At 42.3% G+C, this 24,526-nt stretch overlaps 1 protein-coding gene across 2 annotated transcripts in view; it reads right to left on the bottom strand.

Moving 5' to 3' along the window:
• The window catches only part of AGMO (alkylglycerol monooxygenase), a 285,522-nt gene extending 261,462 nt beyond the window's left edge, over window positions 1-24,060 (bottom strand). The window contains exons 1-2 of one of the 2 annotated variants that reach the window (XM_038390693.2): window positions 23,616-24,060; window positions 17,303-17,433 (exon numbers count right to left, since the gene is read on the bottom strand). In XM_038390693.2, coding sequence (XP_038246621.1) covers window positions 17,303-17,433; window positions 23,616-23,744 — 260 coding nt within the window. In that variant the 5' untranslated portion in view covers window positions 23,745-24,060. The remainder of the gene's footprint in view (window positions 1-17,302; window positions 17,434-23,615) is intronic. The other variant, XM_043509230.1, reaches the window with a different exon arrangement.
• Between the last annotated feature and the right edge of the window lie 466 nt (window positions 24,061-24,526).

The raw sequence follows: 24,526 nt of genomic DNA, 5'->3' as shown, positions 1-24,526 counted from the left end.
GCCAGTTAGTTTGACATCTGTAGTATGCAAGGTCCTGGAAAAAATTTTGAAGGAGAAATTAGTTAAGGACATTGAAGTCAATGGTAAATGGGACAAAATACAACATGGTTTTACAAAAGGTAGATCATGCCAAACCAACCTAATCTCCTTTTTTGAAAAAGTAACAGATTTTTTAGATAAAGGAAATGCAGTGGATCTAATTTACCTAGATTTCAGTAAGGCATTTGATACCGTGCCACATGGGGAATTATTAGTTAAATTGGAGAAGATGGGGATCAATATGAACATCAAAAGGTGGATAAGGAATTGGTTAAAGGGGAGACTGCAACGGGTCCTACTGAAAGGCGAACTGTCAGGTTGGAGGGAGGTTACCAGTGGAGTTCCTGAGGGATCGGTTTTGGGACCAATCTTATTTAATCCTTTTATTACTGACCTTGGCACAAAAAGTGGGAGTGTGCTAATAAAGTTTGCATATGATACAAAGCTGGGAGGTATTGCCAATTCGGAGAAGGATCGGGATATTATACAGGAAGATCTGGATGACCTTGTAAACTGGAGTAATAGTAATAGGATGAAATTTAATAGTGAGAAGTGTAAGGTTATGCATTTAAGGATTAATAACAAGAATTTTAGTTATAAGTTGGGGACGCATCAATTAGAAGTAACGGAAGAGGAGAAGGACCTTGGAGTATTGGTTGATCATAGGATGACTATGAGCTGCCAATGTGATATGGCTGTGAAAAAAGCTAATGCGGTTTTGGGATGCATCAGGAGAGGCATTTCCAGTAGGGATAAGGAGGTTTTAGTACCATTATACAAGGCACTGGTGAGACCTCACCTAGAATACTGTGTGCAGTTCTGGTCTCCCATGTTTAAAAAGGATGAATTCAAACTGGAGCAGGTACAGAGAAGGGCTACTAGGATGATCCGAGGAATGGAAAACTTGTCTTATGAAAGGAGGCTCAAGGACCTTGGCTTGTTTAGCCTAACTAAAAGAAGGTTGAGGGGAGATATGATTGCTCTCTATAAATATATCAGAGGGATAAATACAGGAGAGGGAGAGGAATTATTTCAGCTCAGCACCAATGTGGACACAAGAACAAATGGGTATAAACTGGCCACCAGGAAGTTTAGACTTGAAATCAGACGAAGGTTTTTAACCATCAGAGGAGTGAAGTTTTGGAATAACCTTCCAAGGGAAGCAGTGGGGGCAAAAGATCTATCTGGTTTTAAGATTCTACTTGATAAGTTTATGGAGGAGATGGTATGATGGGATAATGGGATTTTGGTAAGTAATTGATCTTTAAATATTCAGAGTAAATAGGCCAAATCCCCTGAGATGGGATATTAGATGGATGGGATCTGATTTACTATAGAAAATTCTTTCCTGGGTATCTGGCTGGTGAATCTTGGCCATGTGCTCAGGGTTTAGCTGATTGCCATATTTGGGGTCGGGAAGGAATTTTCCTTCAGGGCAGATTGGAGAGGCCCTGGAGGTTTTTTTGCCTTCCTCTGTAGCATGGGGCATGGTTGACTGGAGGGAGGCTTCTCTGCTCCTTGAAGTTTTGAACCATGATTTAAGGACTTCAATAGCTCACACATGGGTGAGGTTTTTCATAGGAGTGGGTGGGTGACATTCTGTGGCCTGCGCTGTGCAGGAGGTCGGACTAGATGATCAGAATGGTCCCTTCTGACCTTAATATCTATGAATCTAAGTGAGCTGTAGCTCACAAAAGCTTATGCTCAAATGAATTTGTTAGTCTCTAAGGTGCCACAAGTACTCCTTTTCTTTTTTGCAAATACCATACCATGCCACCCTTACTTCTACACTGCTGCTGGTGGTGGCTCTGCCTTCAGAACTGGGCTCCCGGCCGGCAGTCTCCACTCTTCAGCCGCCCAGCTCTGAAGGCAGCGCCATGGCCAGCATCAGCGCAGAAATAAGGGTAGCAGTACCACAACACCCCCACAATAACCTTGCGACCCACCTACAATTCCTTTATGGGTCAGGACCCCTACAGTTACAACACCCTGTAGAGATTCAAATAGCTGAAATCATGAAATTTACTATTTTAAAAATCCTAGGACTGTGAAATTGATCAAAATGGACCGTGAATTTGGTAGGGCCCTAATTATGATCATCAGCTGCCAAAACAGATCTGCACTTCACCACTATCCCTGCAACAATTGTCCTGTTTTCTCACTTCAGAAAGTCTGCTCACCCTCATTTTGGCAGCTGGTAGATTGAGAATTTCACTGCAAGCAGCAATGGCAGGTGTACCTGCCACTTTCAAAAACGTTTTAGCTATGCGCAGAAGTAGCAACAGATGCACCTGGAACATGTTTAACTTTCATAAGAGCCATGTAACAGAAATATTTCTAAAGATGATTTTATGTCTCAAACCAGATTTTTGCAATATGAGGCATATGCAAGGTTTAGTATAAATTTTAATCACCTTCAGAACAGGTCAGAAGGGAACTGATGCTATTCAAACACAGACACAAAAGGTATTTCTTAACATCTTTTCAATGACCAGGAAATTTAAAACACCTCTTGCAACATACAGTATCAGTTATTACATACTGTTTTCTCACTTGAGTCTCTGCCTTTTATTAACATATAATGCTTCTGCAGTACATCGAAATATATGTGAACTGATACATTTCCTCCATTTTTGATCAACTTTCAGCATTTCCCCTTGAGTCCTTTTGTTCCATGAGCTGACGCCAAGGTGTAAAAACTCAAACTAACCTGGCAACACATTTTAATATACAACTCTAACTAGAAGTCAGAATCTGCTTATTTTTCCTTTACGCTCAAACCACAAATCTGTAGCACATGACACTAGTTGATTACCATAATTAATGAAGAGTAATCCATCATATCAGTATATAATTCAGAAGAATCAGAAATTGCTGAGCTAAATATTTTTGATTTTTTCTTTTACAGTGTGATAAATAGAAAGGTCCAGACCTAGTGTTCAGTTACAACTTTCAAAGGTTGCTCAGAGTTTTTAAGATTTAATTCCTTTTCTCTGAACCCTAAGTTTAACTTCTTAAAATCACTGAAGACAGTTTAGTTCCCATAATTGTATTATAGTTTTTAATCATAAATAGGGTTGGAATTGAAGGCCAGCTATTTTGGGCCATCTAGTCCAGCCTTCTGCATCAGGCAGCATGAAACCCTGAGTGAGAGAGAGAGGGTCTTTCCTAACCTGTATATTCCATAGACTTATCTATTCTCATTTTGAGCACCTCTGCTGAATTTACTATTATAGACAACCTGTTATCCAATTACCCGAATCATCAGAGGTTCTGTTGTTGTTGTTTTATTTGAAAATTCCATTTGTCCTTTACTTTAAGCTACTGCTACTTGTTTTAATACTAGTGTCCACTCTAAACCATCTTGTCCCCATTGGGCCAGATAACAAAAGCAACATGAGAGAAAATTCTGGTGAATGAAGTCACAATCCACATATGCAGCTCACCTCATAGAGATATCCCTGTATTATTCAGGGGAAAGACAGTCAATTGGCTCCTTGCAAGAAGGTCTAGCAAGCAGCAAAGGACCAGGGGAGGGGATAATGTGCACCCTCTTCCCCCCTCCCCTTAGCATGGGCCACAGCACTGTGGAACAACCTGTGTGGGGCCTGAAGCACCAAGATCTGTGTGGAGAGTGGAAGAAGGATACCATCTGAGCAGAAGAGGGAAATCCATGCACAGATATCCCGTTCCCAGTGCAGATCTCAAGGGGACATTCTAGGAAAATCCAGAGGACAGCTACCATGTTGGTTGGTGGTATGTATTGAATGTGGGACCTTCAGAGACTTTATAGCTTGAACTAAAAAGCAAGGCTCTCAAGCTAAGAGTTGCAACAGATCCATACCCTCTCAGGATTGGGCGCAGAAGGTGACAGATAACACACACTGCCCATAAGTTCCATTAGCATAAATTTATTGTGAATACCTTGTTTCTCAAGGCTAACTAAAACCAATTTCCTTAACTTTACTTAAATTACAACGCATTCTCCAGTTCCCCTTTTCCTTTCCCTTTTATGAACTTTTCCTAACTATTTTGGTCTGTTTTTTTTAAGTCAGTGGTTCTCAAACATCATTGAACCATGACCCACTTCTGACAACAATTACTACATGATCCCTGGAGTGCGGGGGAGGCTAAACCCGACACCTACCACCTTAGATTGGGGGGCGAAGCCAAAGCCCAAGCCCTGCCACCTAGGGCTGAAGCCCTTGGCCTTCGGCCCTGAGACAGTGGGGCTCAGGCTTCAGCCCCGGGCTCCAGTAAGTCTAATGCCAATCCAGGCAACCCCATTAAAAGAGGGGTCCCAACCCACAGTTCGAGAACCGCTAGAAATGAAGGTAAAAAAACTTGTGTACGTTATTCCAGGGAAGGAGGACTTGTCAATATTGTGTAACTAGCACGGTCACCTCTTATCTTGCAAGCTATCCCTCCATAACTACTAGTTTATTATGTCATGAAACAAGCAATTTTGAAATCGATCATGAAGGCTATGTTAATATTTGTGGGGCTTTTTTAGGATTCCCATGCTTCTGTTGTGAAGATCAACCATGCAAATCAATTACAGGAAGAAACAAAGCGACAGCACTGCAGAATTTCAAAAAGCAGGACAAAGACAATTTCTTTTAAATAAACTGCAATTACTCAGACACGTATTATACATCAGGATGCACGAATAATTAAAAGCTCACTAAGCCTTTGTTTTAGAGTGGAAAGGTTAGGGCTTTACATTTCAAAAGACACTATGGAGCTTTCTTTTCCAGACGAAAAACTGGCTCCAGTTCAAAATGGAATAAACATTTTAATAATATGACTTCACTAAAAGGGAGGGAGAGGAGAAGCTTTGTGAAAACTTCCATTTGCAAAACAAAGTGAACCTGCCTGCAACTGAAATCCCCTTTTATTTCCTGTATAGGTGCCAGGGTTTGAACAGACACCCAATTTATTACCCTGTCAACTGACTTATTAGGGTTGACACAAATCGAGCTGAAATATGCCTGACATACTACAGTCAAGGCTTTTTTCACACTTTAGCACAAAGCCAAACTTTTTGCAAGGTGGAGGGAAGGGGAGAGGGAGTTATGGGAGTTCTATTCCCTGTTTTCTATCAGCAAGATGAATATGATTCTCTCCCATTCTTAATATGTGAAAACCAGTCATGAAATAACCCAAGGCTAAAAATAATTCACCAAAACGATACAACTGGGAAATCATCAGACGACTCTGGAAAGCCCCTGATTACAGGAAATAGCACCCTACATTTTCAAAAAACGTTCCCACTAGACCAGTGGTTCCCAAACTTTAACAACCTGTGAATCCCTTTCACTAAAATGTCAAGTCTCACGAATCCCCCCCTTAAAAATGAATATTTTCAGGGATATTCTCCTTTACCGGAGTATAAATTATAAAAGCAGTGATCTTGGAAATATAAAATTTGTTTTTGTGACATGCTTATTACACGCTATTAATTATTATTTATCATCACAGTATTTGTATTACATTATGAAAATGGCCACACTCTTCCAAGATCTCACTTTCATAGCTTGTATCAGTTTGAATAAACCTGTTGTAAGACTAGGCTCCTATGTTTCATCAAGGAGTATCAGATGTGAAACAGCATGAAGGGATTTAAGAAGCCAACTCAAAGAGTTTCTCCTACAAAAGCATTCAGTCCTTGAGCAGTCCAGGCTCACAACTCACGTTACAACAAAGCTTAAACTTGTTCTTCATAATAATTTTAAAAACAATACAGCTGCCTATTTAATTTTAAAAACAGCAAAATATATCCACCGTCATTTCCATTTTTTATAAGGAGTCTTGAAGTTTAAATCTCCTCAGTGTGATAGATACGCTTGCTTTGATCTGCTTAGCTCTTGGAAGTCCAGGGGCTCCGGGCTGCTGGCCCTGTGCTGCCCGGGATCCCTAGGGACAGCTCTGTCTGCCATTAGGGATTTTTCCCCCCCCGAGAACCCCTTGTAACATTTTGCAAACCCCAGTTTGGGAACCACTGCACTAGACCCTGAAGCTGAACCAAACCTCTGCTCCAATACGATTTTATTCTCTGGAATTTTAGCCTAAATAATTCAAATTCCCAATTCTCCTCAAAGGAAAAAAATGTTATCACAAAGCAAAACATGTGGCAAGTCTGAGTACTCATACAGATCTTCTATTTTATAGTTTGTTGTCTTCCAGCATTGACCTCCATTCCACCACACCTATTCCCGTCAGACTTCACTCTCTCAAACTGTTAATTTAATACATAAAGAGCAAGAGGGAATAAAAAACAATAGTCTATACTATTGTTTGGGGAATAAGAAATAAAAAGTTCTCATGATCTCTTACTATAATAAAACTCATTCTTTCCACACACTTCTGTCATCTCTTGCTATCCCATTATAACTTAACACCTAACTCTTAAAAACCTTATTAATGCAAATCATCTTTATCCTCACAAATAGTCCCACTGACTTCAGTGTTGTTATTCATGTGAGCAAAGCCTACTGACATAAGTCTACACAGTCTTTGTACTGGTATTACTATGTGCCACTCTGTACCAATTCAGTTATGCTAGTACAGCCCTAATGTAGACACAATTTTACCAGTATATATGTTTATACAAGTATAGCTTATTCCTCTTCCTGTATAGAGTAAGCTCTACCAGTATAAGCTTATTTTTACCAATATTAGTGTCCACAATAGGGCCATGTCTATACTACAGAATTAAGTCTACGTAAGTTATGTTGACTATCATAAGTCGCTTTAAGAACATCAGTTGTGCATGTCCATGCAACGCTCCTTGTGTTGGCAGACTGTGTCCTTTGCTCTTGCATCGACAGAGAGAGCGTTGCATCGTGTGTAGCTATCCCACTGTGCAACTCGCCATCCTCTGTCAACCTCTGCCGCTAGGAGCTTTGGGAACAGATCACCATCTCATGATGCAGTTCTTTTGGTCTCATCATTACCTGGGCTTCCTACATCATTTTGTGATGTTGTAAACTGTGCATCCACCACCACTACCTGAGAGCATGAATCCTGAGCTACTGGCCAGTATGGTAATGAGTGTTAAGAACACAACCTGGCTGGTCCTGCAGTATTCCATGAGTTGAGAAACAGAGAGTAGATCAGTGATGCCTGCCGTGCTGTCTGCCATGGAACTGTGTGCAGAGCTCACTCCTGCCTTGCGGTACAAGGACACCACAATGAAAGCTGCACTCACAGTGGTAAAGCAAGTGGCCATTGCTGTGTGGAAGATGACAACTCCAGACTACTGGTCAGTCGCAAATCAGTTTGGAGTTGGGAAGTCCACCATGGGGGTTGTGGTGATGCAAGTATGCAGGGCCATTAATTGCCTCCTGCTACAAAGGACTGTGACTCTTTTAACATGCAGGAAATAATCAATGGTTTTGAGGCAGTAGGATTCCCTAACTGAGGAGTGACAGATGGAACACATATCCTAATTTTGACCCCTGACCATCTTTTGATAAAGTATATAAACCGAAAAAGTTACTTCTTCATGGTCTTTCAGGCACATGGTCTTTCACTGTCAGCGTAGGGTGGTTAGGGAAGGAGCATGATGCTTGCATCTTTAGGAACACTGGTCTGTATAAAAAGCTGTACATGGGAATTTTTTTTCCAAACCAGAAGATTCCAGTGGAGGATGTGGAAATACCCATAGCGATCTTGGGAGACCCTGCCTACACATAGCTCCTGTAGCTCATGAAGCCTTACACTGGCAACCTTGACAACAGCAAGGAGTGCATCACCAACAGACTCAGCAGGTGCCGAATGACCAGTGAATGTGCCTTTGGTCGATTAAAAGGTGACTAGCGCTGATTTTTTGGCTGGTTGGACCTCAATAAGGAAAATATTCCAATAGTCATTGCGACCTGCTGTGCTCTGCAAAATATTTGCGAAGCAACGGGGGGGGAAAAAGTTTCCCCGGGGTGGACCATTGAGGCTGATCGGCTTTGAGTAGCCAGATCCACTGCACCCTTCTAATTGCCCTTGTAAGACTATTCGAAGCAGAGAGGTTTTAAAGGAGCATTTTGACAACGATTCTCAGTAACGTGTCTTTATGTGATGCATTTGGCCAGGCAATGTTTACTTGCCGTCTTGAATTACTCCATAGTGCATGATTTCTGAATGTTAATTGTACTACATACTACATAAATATTCCTACCTATAGCCACTGTGTTTTAAAGCTAGCAATGATTGATGTGTGTATGCCACAAATAAAGATTCATTTTATTTCAAAGACTTAAGTTTAATAACAGGACAAAACAAATTTTTGGTCAAACCGAGGATGTTTGAATGAGGAACAGTCTCATGGTTAGGGCTCTCACAGCTGTGTGTACTCCAGCTTTCGTTGGGAAACCAGTCCCTAGATATGGAGTGCATGGGGTACTGAGAGGAACTGTGAACACGTGAAGAATGCAGTGCGGAGTTTGGCGAGGGCATGGACCAGAGTTCTGTAGTAGCTGCAGGGAAAGTTGTGCACGGATGTGCTCAGATTGCAGGGTAATGAGAGACTTCATCATCTCTGTCTGGCCCTCCAGGAGCTTTATCATCCACTCCTGTCCCTGTGTCCTTTCCAGGATATCCACCCTCAGTCATTAATTGTCTCCCTCCACTCTTGTTTCACTATATGCTGCATCTGTTGACTGCAGCACTTCGCGAAACATATCCTCCTTACTCTTCCGGGTTCGCCACTTTATCTGATGAAGGCGCTCCACTGGTGTGCAGGAGTGGGTCCTCAAGGGTACATCTGCAGAAGACAAAGAAACAATGAACAGAGACAGTTACACACACCTCTTTCTCACTGTCCCTTGACTAGAAAACAGGTTGGCACGAGTCCCAATAATGGTGAGTTTTGGGCAGGAGGATTGGCAAGGGGGAATGGGCAAGAAGGGACAAAGGGTGGTTTGCTAAGCCAGTTACTACAAGTGGCTAGGGAGACTATTCTAAATATTGGTACCCTTTTCCACAGGCTAGGGTAATCAAACCCAGTATTTCACTCCTAAGGGTAACCCAGGAGGCAAGGGTACATCTCCTGCAAGAGTGTGGCTTCAGACCAGCTCCATACACTGCTCATATGTGTGGTGCTTTGATCTCTGCAGAAATAATTGCCAGGTGGCACGGCAAAGTTTCCTACAGTGGTGAGAGAAATAAGACAGCTCTTCCAAAGAGCCTTCGGCAGAGAATACCCACAGGAAAGTTTGCGGAATACCCACAGGAAAGTTTCCTAGAGATCTCTATGGAGAATTCCCAGGACATCCCCGTGAACATTAACAAACTTTTCCACCATGTCCCCACTGCATAGATGGACAGGCTCTGTTACTTTCTGTCCCTTATCCCTCCTCTACCATATAACAAAGTACACAAGAGCGCAATCTCCTCTCACCATGCAGTATCAAAGCAAAATGAGCACTTACCAGAGCACCCCTCTACTGCATTCCGTGTGCCAGAGCCAGAGTGCTGGGACTGGTTAGACCCCTCTGAAGTGAAAAAGAGGTCCTGACTTGCCACACCACCGGACAACCCTGCTACATGCTCCATTTCCTCCTCCACCGCTTCATCATTGGGGTTGAGTCCACTGGCCGCTGCCTCCAGTCCCCCAAAAGTATCCACGGGGCTCTTGGCGGTGGAGGTGGGGTCACTGCTGAGGATGGCGTGCAGCCTCCCTGCCTGCTGGTGCGCCTGCCGCAGCTCCTTGATTTTAGCATGCCACTGCTGCATGTCCCTCTCGTGCCTCTTCTCCTTCATCCACTAGCAATCAGCCCACAGGTATCAAAATTCCAATAACTGGAATTAACCTGTGACTGCACAGCCTCCTCTCCCCATAGACTCAACAGATCCAATAATTCCAGTGGGCTCCAAGCAGGAGAGCAGCATAGGCATGGTCAATTGGGAAGATGCTGTGTGAACTGCGCACACCCAAGCAAACAGGAAGAGGAATTTCAAAAATTCCTGGGGCTTTAAATGGGGGAGGGGCACATACCCGTGTACCTTCTGGGCAGTGGAGTTCAAACTGCTGACCAGAGTGGTCAAGATGGGCTTTGTGGGACACCTCCTGGAGGCCAGTTAGGGTGACATAACCGAGAACAGTATCTACACTGATGCTGTGTTGCTTTAACTACATCGCAAAAATCTCTATGCCACTTGTCGAGGTGGTTTTATTATGTCAGCATAGCAGGGGAGTTACATCAGCGGGAGGGGCTTTTCAGTGTGCACACCTCCGCTGTTTTGTCGACAAAAGCTAACTTTTATTGACAAAACTGCGTAGGCCTAGGGAGGTTGTACTGCTTTAACTATACTGGGGTAACCGGCACAAGTTGTATGTTTAGAAAAGGCTTTGGGATTTGCAGGATGGGTTCCTAGACTACAATCCTGCACAGAGAATTGTCTTAATAATTGCATTTATATATGAGCTCCATGTACATATATGATGCTATAGAAATAGCAATGTTCATTCAGTATCTCTTTCAACCTACGGCCTGATTCTGCTCTTTCACTATTGTAAATCAGTAGTGATTCCACTGAACCCAATGGGCTTACAATGCTTTGTAGGTGAGACCAGAATCAGGCACATGTCATTCACCAGTATCATATACTTATGATATACACCAGTTGGGAATGAGGGATGGACATGTCCCATTCAGCCCAGAACAAATTCATGTGACTTTTCCGAGACCACAAAAATGAGTAACAGCCCTTTAAAAATGTAATGAAATAACTGTAATGAATCATTATTTTATGTCATATGGTGAAATGAGGAAAAAATATTTACATGTTCATGTGGATTTTCTAAATCAACAGCTTGGGTCAGGCTCCTGAGTCTGAAAAAGCCACAGTTCACTTTTTTCACACTATTATATGCAGCTCTGAAAGTCTATTATTTTTAAATTGTACAGTTTGATTTTAGAAATAATTAAGGAATCGTTTTTTCTAGTTTCCAGGACTTCGGGATGTTGACCCAGCAAATTAGGTTGGCTTCCTTTAAAACTGCTGCTCCTGTACTCCATCTAGTGGAATACTGACTGTGCTTAATACATTATCTAGTAAATATATTATGTCTTACACAGTGAAGTACTCTACACACTAATATAACCATATAGTTATTACATTACATCTTTGCAGAGTACGCAAACTGAGCCAATTTTTCTTAATGAAGAATAAGAACATATGTAATATAATTCAGTGTGATATAACCTGGTTTGGAAAACAGATTGGGGAGGAGGGGCTGGAATGTGGGTTTTTTGAGCAGTAAAGGTTATTAAACAAATAAAAACGCATCTCAAATCCCAGGAAATAGAGCTCACAATCTGTGTTCCTACACACCCATGTGTGTGAACAAACAGAACTAATGGTTTTCTTTCAAACACAGGGTCCACCCACAACCGCCAAGGTGAATGATCGAGTTCAATAGGTACAGAACTGGGCTCACATGCAGTTATTCACAATGATTGATGTTCTAAGACATGATCTCTGCAAAACGTTCCATTGGTTTAGCTAAGGGTATATTTCTAAACTGATTTAGTTAAACTGATGTAAACTTTTGCACAGACCCTCTTAATTCTAGCTTGTATCAATTTAGCTGAAGTCGACTCCTTGCTGACTTACTAGATCTTACTAGTAAAAGCCAGAGTTAAATCAAATTAAGCTTTTCTACACATCAGTTTAACTAGATCAATTTAGAAATATGTCTTTAGTTAAAGAGATGTAACTTTTGTGTGGAGTCAAGGTAAAACTAATAAATAGAGAAATGGAAACAAAGATACCAGGGAACTGAAAATTGCACATTTTCCTCTAGTAGGAGTGATCAATAAGTTAGGAGTTGCAAATGTTTTAGAAATCAAGTTCTGTTTTAAGGTACCCTCTAAAACCAGCACATGCTGTGAACATACAGCACATGTATGTACACAGGCTCGCTGCCTCTAAATCAATGGAAGCTTCTCAGAGCACAGATTGTCTACTCCATTTTGACCATTATGGCCTGGAGTTTCACTTATTCACACTTTCAGATTACATCAATCTCCACTATTGAAAGACTGGAGGAGAAAGCCCCCTTGACATGTAAAAGTCTGGAAATTATGCTTGCTAGGTTTTAAATTTTACATGAAATTTTACAAATAAGGTGGAAAAATCTTATGAAACACATAATGGTATGAAAAATCCAGAAGGCATTTTTCCCTCTTTTTTCTGGACATTAACAATATTTCAAATAACTTTAATTTCCTCTGTTTAAAAAAAAGAGTCTGATAAACTGTACCTTTCTCATTGGAATGGAAAATTCCATTGCAGACATGACTGACAAAACTGTGTATGTATGTGTGTGTATATAACAATAAATGAATGCTGTGGAGCTGCACATCAAATTGAGAGTTCTCCATCTAGTTTGAAAATGTACCTACCTAAATTATCCCCCAAACACATTTTGAATTGATTTATATTCTGCTGCTTTAACAGGAGAAATGGACCAGTAAGAAATAATACACATACTTGGTCAGTAGATATTTATATCTGGAATAAGACTTCTCTTGGGAGAATATATTTTAAAAAAATAGCAACATTTCAGGCATCCTGGCAGCAGTTTGTTGAGGGAAATAATTATGTATAATAAAAGTTCTCAAAATATTTTTTGGCCAACAACATGTAAGTTAATGACAAAATTTTGCAACTTCTATTCACATTGGAATCAAGTTCAATAAGTCCAATCAGTTTACCCCCCCCAAAAAACTACTTTCCATCAAATATCATACTTGGTATGAGGAAAAAATTGTTTTTTTAAAAAGTGTACAGGTTATGTTGCAAGTAGTAGTGTATCCACGACAAGCATCTCTATTACATGCTGCACAGTCGGGGTGGGTGGGGGCTTACAAGCAAGATGCACTCCCATGTTTGATAAGATTTTTCCCTTATACACAAATTATATATTATATATATATAGCGCCTGTATATGGCATACTAATTCCCACAATTTGTGTTTTTCATTTTCTCTACCAATGAAGTACAAAACACAGAATAAAAATTTTTCCCTCAGGTCTGCTACACTTTTGTTACCCAGATTGTGGAATGGAAAACTATGCTCAGAGACTGAATTTGGTTTTCATGACTTCTCATTTTCCCCATAATCCAAAAACCTCTTTGTGATGACGCATTTGAAGCTTCATTCTAACTAATGGATTAATAGGCTGAAGCACACCATTTTAGTTTCAACCACAGATTTTTTTTTAAGGAAGTGGCAAACCATTTCAGCTAGTTGAGAAAATGAAAATTAGTCCCTCGGAGAGGATACAATCAATGGTGTGTTAATCTAACCCTCAGCTGTTAATGATTTGCACTAGGATTTCCCCTGATGCTGTGGGTTCTGCTGAAATATTGTTTTAGCAGTTTCTGTCAGATTTCCCTACCCTTTTCTTGCTGAAAAGCGACTGACTGAAGGGGAAAGCTCAGCAACAAATTTGTGCTTTTTTTTTTTTTTAATCCCAATTCTTTTACACCACCAAAAGGCAGATGGGGAGGGAGACAGAATGTTCTCCTTTTCAGTTCTGTCCTGTTTAGTCTATCTAATGTCCATAGCTCCTTTAACTGATAAAAACAGTGTTGGGCCAAGCATTCATCATTAGAAACTGGCAATTAACACCTAACTTCTATGATTTGTAACTGCTTTGTGAATGTACTCTCAGAAAGCTAAAAGCCTTTCACAGTTCTTGCTTGAAAAAACAACTGTGAAAAGAGCTAAAGTGTTCCCAGATTTCACATAGTAGTAGAGAGTCCAGGGCTACGAGGTCCAGATCCACGCCCAGGTTGTGGGAGATCTGGGCGCATGGGACCCCCCACAACAAGCCGGTACTGAAAGCGTGCGGAGTTGGTCGACGCTATGCCCGGCTCTTGGGACAGCTCATGGTGTCCAACACCATCAGGTAGTCCAGAGACGTCTACACGGAACACATCACAGAACACAGACAGTACTAGGTCGAGTAACCGAGAACGCCGACCACACCCCAATTTGGATCTATGTTGGTTATGTGATATGCATGTACTTCGTGAACCTTGTAACCAATATTTGCAATCCCCCATAACCCAAGTCCGACCCCGGATGTACAATACCTTCCCTCTTAACTTGTGTAAATTTGATTTTAAACATTAACTTTAATAAAATTTTTAAATCTGTGACCTGGATGAGAATCTTAGTACAGTATACTTATTTACTTCAGTGCCAGTGCCAGCACCAAGGGCCAGATCCTGAAAAGTGCCGAGAGTCCTCAGTGGTCATTCACTTTACCAAATTCTCCCATCCTTGCAAAATAATACGTGCATAGCATTCACAGAGCTAAATCCCGCAAAATGTTGAGTGCCACTGCGAGGAAAGCATTCAGCACCTTGCAAAACTGAGCTATATGCATACAATGCAATTTTTCTTAATAAATATTTTTTTACAGGGATGGATGAATCTGGTGAATTATAGTGCTCTTAAAATAAAAAGTGAGACATAGTACCTGAACTGCTAATTTCCTTATACCATGATACCAAAACTGCTAACTTCCTTTTACACCCTGACCTTCATAATCATAATCTGCCCTGGTCTTTCCAAATCAGAAATACAGTTATTTGATTTGGTAAATCTGTGATGAGTATGAATCTCTAGAAAACAACATTAATTCCAACTGAAAATGTATATTGGATTTCATAAATAAGATCTGATTGAGGTTTCTCAGTTATACAGTCATTTTCACTGCTCATCAGTTACTGAAAGAATTTCTTGTTTATATAAAAACTGATACACAAAACATGTTGGATATAATTAACATCTTGAAAAAATAGTAACATGAAATAACCAACCAAATAATTAAGCAAACTTCTTTTGAATATTTCTAATTTGTGTAGGCTGTGTTGGGAAAGAGCTAGCTGATATCTTCTATGTATCTGCTTAATTCTTTAAATGGCAACTTCTAAGGCTATTGCTCCTGAAAACTGAAATAAACAACCACATGTAGTCCATACTTTCTGGGGGCCTGATCCAAAACCATAGCCATAAATCTTGTCAAACTAACCAGACAGCTTTTTTTTAAATGAAACTACAAATTTGGTTTATAAAGCTAATAGTGTTGATAAAATATATTTAGACTTCTGTAAGTCCAGTACCATTTGACTTGGTACTGCATGGCATTTTGATTAAGAAATTAAAATACAACACAACATCAACATGGCACACATTGAAGGGATTAAAAACTGTCTAACTCAATGCATCTGCCAACAGGGAATCTTCACTCAGCAGCTGTGTTTCTAGTGGGATCACCTAGAAATCTGTTCTTGGCCCTATGCTATTTAACATCTTTATCAACATCTGGGAAGAAAACAAACTCACTACTAATTAAGTTTGCAGATGACAAAAAAGGGGGAGTTATAAATAATGAAGAGGACAGGTCACTGATGCAGAATGATCTGGACTGCTTGGCCCATGTGCTTCAGTACAGCCAAATGTAACTCATACATCTAGGACAGCAGTTCTCAAAATGTGGGTCGAAACCCTGTTTTAATGGAGTTGCCAGGGCTGGCATAGACTTGCTGGGGCCCAGGGCTGAAGCCAAAGTCTGAGCCATACTGCCCAGAGCCGAGTGAGGCTCAGGCTTCAGCTTCAGCCCCATGCGGCAGGGCCAGGTTACAGGTCCCCTACCTGGAACTGAAGCCCTTGGGCTTCAGCTTTTTGCCAGGACTGTGGGGCTCGCGGTTTGACTCCCAACCTGGGGGAGCGAGGCTTCGGCCCCCCTCCTGGGGGCACGTAGTTATTTTTGTTGTCAAAAAGGAGTCACAGTGCAATGAAGTTTGAGAACCCCTGATCTAGGAACAAAGAATGTAGGCCATACTTCCAGGATGGAGAAACTACCGTGGGAAGCAATGACTCCAGAAAAGACTTGGGGTCATGGTGGATAATCAGCTGAATGTGAGTGCCCAGTGAGATGCTGAGGCCAAAAGGGCTAATGCTGTCCTTGGATTTATAAATAGAGGAATATCAGGAGAAGAGGTTAAATCAACTCTACTTAACATTGATGTTAGTGGTGTTACTGAAACACTGTTCTGTCGTCTACACTACAAGGATGTTGAAATATCAGAGGGTTCAGAGAAGACACGAGAGTGGTTAAAGAACTGAAAATTATGCCTCATAGAAAAAGACTGAAGGACTTAATCTAATTAGTTTATCAAAGAAAAGATAAGAGTGACTTGATCACAGTCTACAAATACCTACATAAGGAACATAAATGAGATAACAGATTGTTTCAATCCAGAAGACAAAGATATAACAAAGTCCAATGGAAGTTGAAGCTAGACAAATTCAGACTAGAACTAAGGTGCAAATTTTTAACAATGGTAATCAATCATAGGAAACAACTTGCATATGAATCATAGAGTCATAGAATATCAGCGTTGGGAGGGACCTCAGGAGATCATCTAGTCCAACCCCCTGCTCAAAGCCAGACCAATCCACAATTTTTGCCCCAGATCCCTAAATGGCCCCCCTCAAGGATTAAACTCACAACCCTGGTTGTAGCAGGCCAATGCTCAAACCACTGAGCTATTCTCCCCCCCCCCCCACCCCAACACTGGGAATTTTAAAATCAAGCTTGGAAGTTTTTCTAAAAGATATGGTCTAGTTCAATCACAGCTATTGAATTTAAAGCAGGAATTAATAAAAGGAAGTCCTATGGTCTGTGTTATGTAGGAGGTCAGATTAGACTCTCAGTGGTCTCTTCAGGCCTTAAAAACCTATGAAAAACCTGCTGGAGTTAAACAAAAGACTCCCACTGATTTCAATGGTCACTGGATCAGGCCCATGTTGAGAAATCTATCATCTATCCTTATTAGTTCAACATACGTTTCCTTTTAAATAGACCACTGGAAACAAGATATGTATATTTTTTTGCTCTTGCCCAAGAGCTAACAGAAGAAAACAGATTTAAATATACATTGTATTGTAACACAAGAAGCAGTCTACCTAACCAAAGTCGCAGATTCCTCAATACCTGAAGCCCCCAGAGATTTCAAGATAGAGTTGGACTTAGTTAATATCTTTTAAATATTAAATTTACTATTACATTTCAGAAAGAAATTTACACCTTGTTAATGCAAAATCAATTTTTTGGCAAAGCTGCATCCACCTCTTGACTAATTAATTTGGGTTAACTACAACCTTTTAAAATATTTATAAGGCAATTCTTCCCCTTCCTTCCAAATGAGGAATGACTCAAGCCAATACAACAGTCATACTTACTCTGGAAGTCGAGACAGGACTCCTGCAGAAACAGAAGTTATGCTATCATTGATCCTCCCTGGTGCCTGATGCTTCCAAACGCAACTGACAACAAACTCCAACAGCATCAAGACAAGGAAAAGCGGCGTAGCCTGAAAAGAGGAGAAGAGCAGTTACAACACAAACTGAATTCTGCATAAATTTCTGAACACTATAGCAAGCAGGATACTCAGAATAGCATCATATGTTAGAAGATACCACAATGACATTTTAGAATGATCCTCCCCAAGCCTTTTCGTTTCATTATTATTTGTATTATCGTTGTGTCTAGAGGATGTAAAGGTGTGAAAATTTTAACTACACTCATGTCAAAAATGGATATGAACAATACAAAAAATTATATCTGAGAAAAGTTGAATAAATATATATTGATTTCATTTGTAAACAAATTTGAGTTGATTATTGCATGTCCTTGTTTACATATAAACACTTGATATATATTGTCACAAATTTTCCAGATGGTCTCATTCTGGATGGCACTTCCATATAGAACATGATTTCTCATTTAGTCTTTTTGAACGGAGGCGGGAGGATAGTGCTGACTTTGACTACAGGGACTTCTCCGTAAGAGCTATAGATTGTTTTGTACAGCCGAAATCCTTTTCCAGCCATACCAGCAGCATCTTCAGATTGCAAGTGAATGAATGGGCATTTTACCATGTGATTCATTGGGAAAAAATAATGATCTCAAGACACCAAACACTGAAGAACTAAAAATTTACATTGGCATAGTTCCATTGATTTTAACTTGAATTTTAAGATAAACTTATGATCATGCTTGCTTAAGTTTGTGAGGTCATTGTTTGAGTTCAAGAGTATGAAAAAAATCAGATCTGGTACCATCAGCTATTTCTGCCCAGATTAAAAGACTTAATCCTGCAAACATTTAAATGGAACACATTATTTGCTACTGTTAAGGCAGAGTTTAATTCACAGCGCCTGTTGTTTATGTTTATATTGAATTCAATTTGCTTTATATTCTCCCCTCATTTCCAGTTTTCAATGCACAGCAGATTTTTGTACTGCTGTACAAAATGTTATACCTCTATTACTGATGCTGTCAGGAATGAAACAGGAGGTTTGCACAGCTGGGGACGTGTCATTTGAGGCTTTTGGAACTCGGAAGGCACAAGGGACAGGCAGGGATTGCAGAATAAGCACACTAGATGAGTGTCTCTGCCCAAAGGATCTGGTGTCAAATAGATAACAAGACAGACCTTTACACTTCCCTCATTAGGATACAGAATGAACAGCCAACCAAGATGAATGTGGGTGGCTTAAACCATTCAGAAATATTTTTTCCTGCTGTGGGAAGTCTTAAGAAGGCAACACAACGCTTGATCCCAGTTTCAATATTATCTTCTCAAATATGAGGGAAGGGAAGAATTCTGTGACAAATTCCACGGTAGTGGAATATACAGGCCTTGACTATGACCCGAGTTGTTGCAATGAAGTTTTTAAAGCACTATGCCAAACAGTGAGTGTTTGCAGGACTGGACTCTAAATTATAATGTGAAACCTTTTGGAAAGAATGGAGATCCAATGACTGAAAGCCAACAAAATGCCTCAAAGGTCTCCTTCCTGGAACAAACCTAAACAGGTACATACAATATTGATAATTTGGCACCAATAAGCCATAAATATTTTTGATTTGAAATACAACAATCCTAGACAATTCTCAATAAAACCATATTCCCTTTTTTTGTTTTTGCATCACCTGCTTCAATACTAAATAGGAAACATGATTTTTTTCTGAGATATGATTAAAAATATAGCATTTTGTTAGAAAAATAGCTATATCAAACATTTCCCGTCCTCTCAACCAAAGCTCAATGACAAGTTAAAAAAAATGAGTATGTAGACAGTAGGGAGAAGAATTGGCTCATTAAAGGTCCAGTCCTTATAAGGGATCATTGACCTCAATACCGGAAGCCAGATCCACGCCTTCATACTATAGTATGGGACTGAGCTATGGAGCAGCAAGTGCAGCACTGCAAATTGCATAGACCCAGAGAAGGACACCAGTTGGGGGCCCTTTAAGGATGAAGGGAGAATGGTGAATAGGAAACATATGGTTATGTTGTGCATAGCTATTTGTTTTACCAGCCAACAACTACGCTGCTTAAAATATTTGACTTTTGTACACGCTTGTCACTACTGCAACTCCTTTACAACTACCACTTTTAGCATATGTTTCCCATTGTGCGATTATGTCACACACAGCCATCTGACAATGTTCCCTGGTTGTCAAACAGGGAGTGCTATGTCAGACAGGCAGAGGTGGCACCATTCATATTGTCTTACCCACCTGCCAATCAAGGCTTGCCAGTAAACAGTTCTCATTTATGGATCTGAGTGTCTGAATCCAAGTCAACTGCTGTTCCTCTCCCACAAATCTTGTTGTTGTCAAAAAGCAGATCGAAGAGATCAACTAGTCTAGGTTTCAAACTCACCCGATCCATTTCCAGTTCCCACCTTTTTGCCCACCACACCACCAGAAATACTTTAAGTGGGTTTGGGATTGATAAGAACTCCATTTAGCCTTAATCTGTAGCCTGAACAATCCACTCTCTCTCTCAGCATTCAGGAGGAAGCTATCTTTGTTGAGTGAGCACTTAAATCATCAATTTCTGCAGAATTTAAAGTATCATTTTAAAAAAATCCTTCTTGATGCAAAATAATATTCTCAATATGAACCAAATGTAAACTGATGCAATACTATATTCACTGTCCAAACTCTCGTGATTTTATTGAGATCTCACACTATTTGGTGTTTTCTTAGTCACAGCACCTGTAAGCTTATTACATGAAAAACCCAGCTTTCACTTAAAATGAAATACAAGTTTCTAGCTCTCATGGTAGAGCAGAAAAGCCTGAAAACATAAACTGAGTGCACTCAGCAGACACACAAACCAGAACGCAAATAAAAAGAAAGCCACTTTTCAAAAAAACCCTCAACATTTTTCAAGCCAATTTCATGATTTTTTCAGGGGTGAGGCCGACTCATGATTTTTGAACACTTGAGACTAGCAGTACTACGTATTCCTGAGATTGGACACAGACATTCAGAGTCTCTGCTGCTGCTCATACCTTCTCAAAGTAGCTGAAGTAGAGTGTGCTGCTGCCTGCTGTGAAAGCTATGAGCAGAAACAAAGTCAAGCTTTAGAGCTGCCCAATTGTGGGACCAGAAGAGGATCCAAGAAATAGAATCTGGGAAGAAGGGTTGAGTAGCCGAGTCTATTATTGCAACATTCCAGATACCCTGAAATGTGGGAAGAAAGATACACAGAATTTTCCAGGTTTCAGAGTAGCAGCCGTGTTAGTCTGTATTCGCAAAAAGAAAAGGAGTACTTGTGGCACCTTAGAGACTAACAAATTTATTAGAGCATAAGCTTTCGTGAGCTACAGCTCACTTCATCGGATGCATGCTGTAGCTCACGAAAGCTTATGCTCTAATAAATTTGTTAGTCTCTAAGGTGCCACAAGTACTCCTTTTCTTTTTACAGAATTTTCCCTTTTCCTTCTGGTAATTAAGGGGAAGAGGAATTTCCAAATTCAGTTATCCACAAACTGATATGGAAAAATGGACCCCTGAGTATGGTCGAGGGCCAGTGTCCCAAATGGTATCCAAACACCCTTTCTTTTCCCTGAAGTTTTGGTGAGAAACAGGGGCTAGCTTCTCCACAAAGCACTACTTTAAAATCCTGCTATAAACAAAGGCTGATATTAAAGGTAGGGGTAGCTAATAGGTTTAGGCTTCATGTTCTAAAAGGAACCCAGCACTCAGTTTTGCAGTTCCCCCTCTCTACTCATCAACAGCAGCAGCAGCGCTGGAGATACTCAAGTGATTTAGAAGACATTGCCAACTGGATGAGTCCCTCCCGCAGAAACACTTAAGTTGGTCTGATAAATTTTCCAAGTCTTTGTACACAGCTTGCTTGTACTAAAGTACTTTATTTTGCACTCACTCCCCCAACAATCCGTTTGTTTAATCGCTTGCTGTCTCATCCACCTGTTATATTATCCTTTAAATTGTAAGCTCCTCAAGGAAAGGCCTTGTCATTACTATGCCCAGCATCGAAACTTTTGCCATTATTGGTTGCAGGGTGTAATTTTTTTTGCAAAACATACTGGGAAAAGCCCCAGTGTCACTGCAGTTATAACATCATAAAAATGCTTTTGCCTATATAGATTATTTTGCTATATTGGCCAAAGCACTCTTTTGCCAGCATAAACTGTGTCTATACTAAAAGGTAGAGCTATATGGGTAAACTTTTTCTAGGGTAGTCATGGCCTACGTACTTGTAATGCCTTGCACAATGGGGCCCCATTCGAATTGGGGCTCCTGGATGCTCCTGCATTACTGATAACAATAATAAAATAATAAAGAATCCAACCCTAGAATCTGGTACAGCAAGGCTTTGACTGGTTCTAAGAGTGAAACAAATCATCTGAAAGTTAACTAAAGCTGGGGTGTGCATGGCACAAACAAGTCTGAGCTGACTTTCCCAAAACTTCTTTTTCTCCTTCATTTTAACTATCTTCATTATTTTAAATGGAAACAGTCACTTCCTTTCTTCTTTGTCCCAGCCAGGTGGCAAGCTCTTCAGGGCAGAGAATCTATCTGCATATTCTGGGAAGCAGGGTACAGTACTATCTCAAACTCCTTATGAGAAAATAATATCTGTTCCCCTTATATTAAAGCTATCCATTTTAATTCTTCACCCATTATATCCACATATTGTCAAACCTTCCAGTGTTATCACCAGTCTCACAATATTTGAGGTTTCTCTTAAAACCTCAGTTGCTAGTACCAAGAGATAGCATGGAAATCTCAGCTTTCATTTACAATAAAAGTTCCTAGCCCCCAAGGTTGCAGAAAGCTTGAAAACAGGAAGCTAGTGCACCCTAAAGGCTCAGAAACTAGAAGGCAAATAAAAAGGCAGCATTTTAAAATCTCATTATTTTTATGGCAAACTCATTAGGGGAAGGGAGGCAGACGAATTTTGGACAGCCTGGGGTTGGTAATACTGACGTGCAGGTGAAATCCAAGCAGAGAGGGACAAGCAGAGAAAAGAGCGAAGGGCTGTAAAGGGCAGCTGGTGTGTGAGAGGCGGACAGAGGGAAAGGAACATAGAGAGAGGGACAGGGAAGGAGAGGCCGGGGCACAGAAATGTGGCAGGCAGGGGGGTGCAAAGGACACAGAGATGGAGGAGGTAAGGCCAGGTAGGGGGCACAGAGCCCAGGGCAGGCAGGGGGGTGCAAGGGGCAGAGAGGGGTCAGGAAAGGCCAGGCAGGGGGCACAGAGCCAGCAGGGTGCAAGGGGCACAGAGCCAGGGGTAGGCAGGGTGGGGGTGCAAGGGGCAGAGAGGGGTCAGGTAAGGCCAGGCAGGGGGCACAGAGCCAGCAGGGTGCAAGGGGCACAGAGCCAGGGGCAGGCAGGGTGGGGGTGCAAGGGGCAGAGAGGGGTCAGGTAAGGCCAGGCAGGGGGCACAGAGCCAGCAGGGTGCAAGGGGCACAGAGCCAGGGGCAGGCAGGGTGGGGGTGCCAGGGGCAGAGAGGGATCAGGTAAGGCCAGGCAGGGGGCACAGAGCCCGGGGCAGGCAGGGTGGGGGTGCAAGGGGCAGAGAGGGGTCAGGTAAGGCCAGGCAGGGGGCACAGAGCCAGCAGGGTGCAAGGGGCACAGAGCCAGGGGTAGGCAGGGTGGGGGTGCAAGGGGCAGAGAGGGGTCAGGTAAGGCCAGGCAGGGGGCACAGAGCCCGGGGCAGGCAGGGTGGGGGTGCAAGGGGCAGAGAGGGGTCAGGTAAGGCCAGGCAGGGGGCACAGAGCCAGCAGGGTGCAAGGGGCACAGAGCCAGGGGCAGGCAGGGTGGGGGTGCAAGGGGCAGAGAGGGGTCAGGTAAGGCCAGGCAGGGGGCACAGAGCCTGGGGCAGGCAGGGTGGGGGTGCAAGGGGCAGAGAGGGGTCAGGTAAGGCCAGGCAGGGGGCACAGAGCCCGGGGCAGGCAGGGTGGGGGTGCAATGGGCAGAGAGGGGAAAGTAAGGCGAGGCAAGGGGCACAGAGAGGGGGCAGGTGAGGCAAGGCAAGGGGCACAGGGGTAGGCAGGGAGTTGCAAGGGGCAGAGAGGAGGAAGGCGAGGCCAGGCACGGGGCGCAGAGAGAGGGGCGGGCGGGCAGGCAGGCAGGGCGATGCAAGGGGCACAGAGGGGCGGGCAGGGAGACGACAGGCAGAGAGAAATCTCCTGTCCCTAGCCCAGCTCCCCGCCATGCTCTCACCTTATTCACATAATCGGGCACCTCCTCGAGGCTGGGGAAGGAGCTCTCATGGGGCTGCAGGGCATAGAGCATCATGCGGACTTGCTGGGACCCCGAGAGGCCTCCCTGCGGAGCTGCGGGGCCGTCCATGGCTCCGGCTGCCTCCCTGCCGATAGGGAGGGGAGAGAATCCCGGGGCGAAAGTCCGTCCGCGGGGAAGAGGCGGAAGCCAAGCCGCTGAGCAAGTGAATATCGCAGCCCGCTCCCTTCCCCCGCCGCTTGAGCTTGAGCCCGAGCCCGAGCCCGAGCCCGCCGTTCCCTCATGCCTCCCCTCCAGGCCAGCACACCCGGCCGGTACCGGCGGCCTGCCCTGGGGACACGCTGGACACGCTCCCCCAGGCCTCGGATATAAAAAAGAAGAGACAAGGCAACGGTTCGTTTCTCGATTTCTCCTTCCGGTTGGATTTCTTGTTTATTTTAGCCCTTTTGAATGGCCAGCCTGTAATTGCTCAGTGACTCATTAGGGTTCAGCTCTTGCTTTTCCTGTTGTTGCAAGTTTGGGGCGCATTTCATAGCTCCGGCTACACTAAACCACTTCCCTTCTTCTGGATATCAGACATCAGCTGGGCCCATTCGGCCCCCCGGGCCCATTCGCTTCTCCAAAAGTCACTGACAGTACAGGTCCAGTTCCCCCAGGTCTACGTGTTTGAGCTCTCAGCTACTTCTAAAGAGAGAAACCGCACTATTTTGCAAGGGGTTGGTCTTCTTAGAGAGTGAACAACATACTGGGAAAATCAGAAAATGTTGATTAATAATTTTTAAGAAAAAATGTCATTTTTTTACTCGCTCTAATCTCTAGACATATTTTGATTTTCTGTTTCTGAGCTTGGCTGTATTCACCAGGCACACGCTCACTTTTTGATGTTTCATTTT

Source organism: Dermochelys coriacea, chromosome 2, assembly GCF_009764565.3.
Source record: "Dermochelys coriacea isolate rDerCor1 chromosome 2, rDerCor1.pri.v4, whole genome shotgun sequence".
Lineage (NCBI taxonomy): Eukaryota > Metazoa > Chordata > Testudines > Dermochelyidae > Dermochelys > Dermochelys coriacea.
This window is presented reverse-complemented; position numbering and strand designations above follow the sequence as displayed.